The following is a 3,100-nucleotide window of genomic DNA, read 5'->3' on the forward strand; positions in this document are numbered from 1 at the left end:
GTTAAACATGTGTTGCCAATGATGACAAAGGAGAGAGAAAGGTGATTCTAGACATCAAGCTGCCCGAATCAGGAGATTCTAAGGTAGGAGAAACATGGTGAGCAAAAATTGTATGGCCCTTTCCTTACTGAAAGGAAATGAGAATTCAGGAAGCGGGCAAGATGCAGAAGGTAGAGATGAGGAAAAGTAGGGAAAATAACTAATAGGGGCACTTGAGATCTTATGCTGAGCTCAGAAATGCTTGCTGCTTTTGCTTTTATCATTGAATTTTTTAATAGTAAGAAGCAGAACTCTATACTTATAGAGAAGTTTTTCCTGCCTAAGAAGTTAACAGGATTTATTACATGGAGAAAAAAGAGGGAGAAGGAATATTGGAAAAGTTGTACATATAGAGGAATGAATTTTAGTAAAAGAAGGAGCAAACAAACAAAAATATATAGAAAAATAGAATGATGGGTGATGAATTTCAATAAGAGAAATTGTTATAAACACAGCATTCTTAGTGGCCTAGGGGAGGAAAAGAAATAATCTGAGCCAAGGTTAGAATGCCTTTCCACATTTTTACCCCTCCTTTTAAATCATGGAGAAGCTTCTCTGTTCTCCCAGATCCTTTTCCAGGTCAGTCCAGGAAGAAACAAGTTATATGCCTCTGTTTAGGCTTTGAAAACATTGCTTCCCTCAGGGTTACTAAAACCTTGGAGTTGTGATCAATTTTTTACTTATTTGTGTTTCTTACTATACTGAGAGATCTCTGTTTTCATCTATGGATTCCCAAACCCTAATAGACGAACTATCTCACAGGACCTCTCAATTCATATTTCTATTTTTCTGCCATTATTTATTTGGTCATAAATTAAGAAAAACTTGAATGAGTAGATGAATGAATGAATGAATATTTGTTTTCTTACCAGAAGGATTTAATCCCAATCAAGAGAAGAAGAGAGATACATACTTAGAACTAGGGCAGAGGTTTTATCCATGCTGTCCTTGTAATAATTTTGCATCTTCTGAAGGCACAGGATATGATCCATCCATAGAGTCTTCAGTTGAATCACAGTGGGCAAATCCCTTCCACATTCTGGACCTCAGATTCTTCATTTGTGTACTAAGAAAATAGAGGAGGCAGTCTCTAAGAGATTACTACCTTGTGATTCTAAAAATTGTACAAGTCAAATTGCCAAGGATGATGATTTTAGGAGCAATTTGTATTGCTGGAATGAGTGGGACCTGGAGATACCCAGAGAGAGGGCTGAAGGTCTGGAGTCAGTGCCAGGAATGCCAAGGAGACGTATGGCTGTCATCATTCAAGCCTCACCCTGTGGAACCACACCCCAGGCTGGGCCAATCTGCTCTCAGAAGCAGGGAGGGCAGGAAGCTGGGTGGGGCTTAAAAGGAAGAGCAGGGCTAGCGGCTGCTCACACTTGCTTCTGACACAACCGTGTTCACTAGCAACTACACGAACAGACACCATGGTGCATCTGACTGGTGAGGAGAAGTCTGCCGTCACTGCCCTATGGGGCAAGGTGAACGTGGAGGAAGTCGGTGGTGAGGCCCTGGGCAGGTAGGTATCCAGCTTACAAGGCAGGCTTAAGGAGAGTGAATGGCAGCTGGGCACGTGGGGACAGAAAAAGTCCCTGAGATTCTGACAGGTGCTGACTCCCTCTGTCCTTTTGCTGTTTTCACCCCTTAGGCTGCTGGTTGTCTACCCCTGGACCCAGAGGTTCTTTGAGTCCTTTGGGGACCTGTCCACTGCTGATGCTGTTATGAAAAACCCTAACGTGAAGAAACATGGCCAAAAGGTGCTAGCCTCCTTTAGTGAGGGCCTGAAGCATCTCGACGACCTCAAGGGTACGTTTGCTGCGCTGAGTGAGCTGCACTGTGACAAGCTGCATGTGGATCCTGAGAACTTCAGGGTGAGTCTATGGGACCATCAGTGTTCTCCTTCTTCTTCTTTTTGTGGTCAAGCTCATGTCATAGGGAGAGGGCTCAATGGCAGGATGCAGTTTAGAATGGAAGAGAGGTATTCTGGATACGGCACTATGGACTCCTCGGGACCATTTTGTTTATTGTACTTTATTTTACCCTGTTTGCTCACAACCATCACCTCCTCTTATTCATTCTTGTTCTCCTCTGTTTGTTCTCTTGCAATGCCTTCTCCTTTTTAAACCACACTTTATTTTGAGTGTCTAATTTTTAAAAAAGACTTTCTTTTTTTATACACTTAAAAATGTTATCTAATATTTTCCTCTTTTCTCTTCCTTTTGAAGGAAGGAGGATAAAATGTTGTATTGCTTCTTGAAATGGTCCTAAAGAATAAAAATGAAAACACGTTCTGGGTTAAGGCAGAAAGAGAGAAACATTTCTAAATATAAATTCAGGCTGATATGGATGGGTTCACATCAGTAGTAACACCTACACTCCAGCTACCTTTCTGCTTATACCCTAGGGACACAGTTTGGGATGAGACTTAAATACTCTAAGCTGGGTCCCTCTACTAACCATGCTCTTGCTTTTTATCTCTCCCACACAGCTCCTAGGCAACGTGCTGGTGGTTGTGCTGGCTCGCCACTTGGCAAGGAATTCACCCCGGAGCTTCAGTCTGCCTATCAGAAGGTGGTGGCTGGTGTGGCTACTGCCTTGGCCCACAAGTACCATTGAGATCCTGGCCTATTTCTTGGTGACCATCGGAAGACCATATTTCCCTAGATTCTATTTTCTGAACTTGGGGAAATAATGTCTACCCTCAAGGGTATGGCTTTTGCCTAATAAAGAACTTTCAGCACAATTTCCTGATTCCTTTTACTCATTTCTTTCCCTAAGGATATGGGAAGGTCCCTGAAGGTCTGCAGATAGGGTGCCTTTGTGTCTTATACAAAGAGGTCAAAGGAAATGTGAAAAGGAAGGGGGCCATACACAGTCAGTAATGGATGAAACTTCTATCTTAGAGCGTAAAAACTGTCTAGAAGGCTTGAAATATAGAGAGGATACCGGCATTACAGGGGCTCTATGGTAGACCTCAAAGCTAAGAGAGAAACTTCAGGTTAATGCTCTGATCCATTTCCAGTAATTACTCAAAAAATAATGTGCTCAGTCAGAGACA

The 3,100-nt window shown here is 42.4% G+C and overlaps 1 protein-coding gene across 1 annotated transcript; it reads left to right on the top strand.

Annotated features, from left to right (window-relative positions):
- The first annotated feature begins 1,427 nt into the window (after nucleotides 1-1,427).
- LOC114890412 (hemoglobin subunit beta-like) lies at nucleotides 1,428-2,779 on the top strand. The gene is given in 4 exon segments (XM_029213800.1): nucleotides 1,428-1,561; nucleotides 1,691-1,913; nucleotides 2,531-2,567; nucleotides 2,570-2,779. Coding segments are annotated over 4 exon segments (441 nt in total). The 5' UTR covers nucleotides 1,428-1,469; the 3' UTR covers nucleotides 2,659-2,779.
- Nucleotides 2,780-3,100: the final 321 nt, after the last annotated feature.

This window comes from Monodon monoceros, unplaced genomic scaffold (genome assembly GCF_005190385.1).
Source record: "Monodon monoceros isolate NGI ecotype Baffin Bay Population unplaced genomic scaffold, NGI_Narwhal_1 Contig5603_ctg1, whole genome shotgun sequence".
In the NCBI taxonomy this organism is placed as follows: Eukaryota; Metazoa; Chordata; class Mammalia; order Artiodactyla; family Monodontidae; genus Monodon; species Monodon monoceros.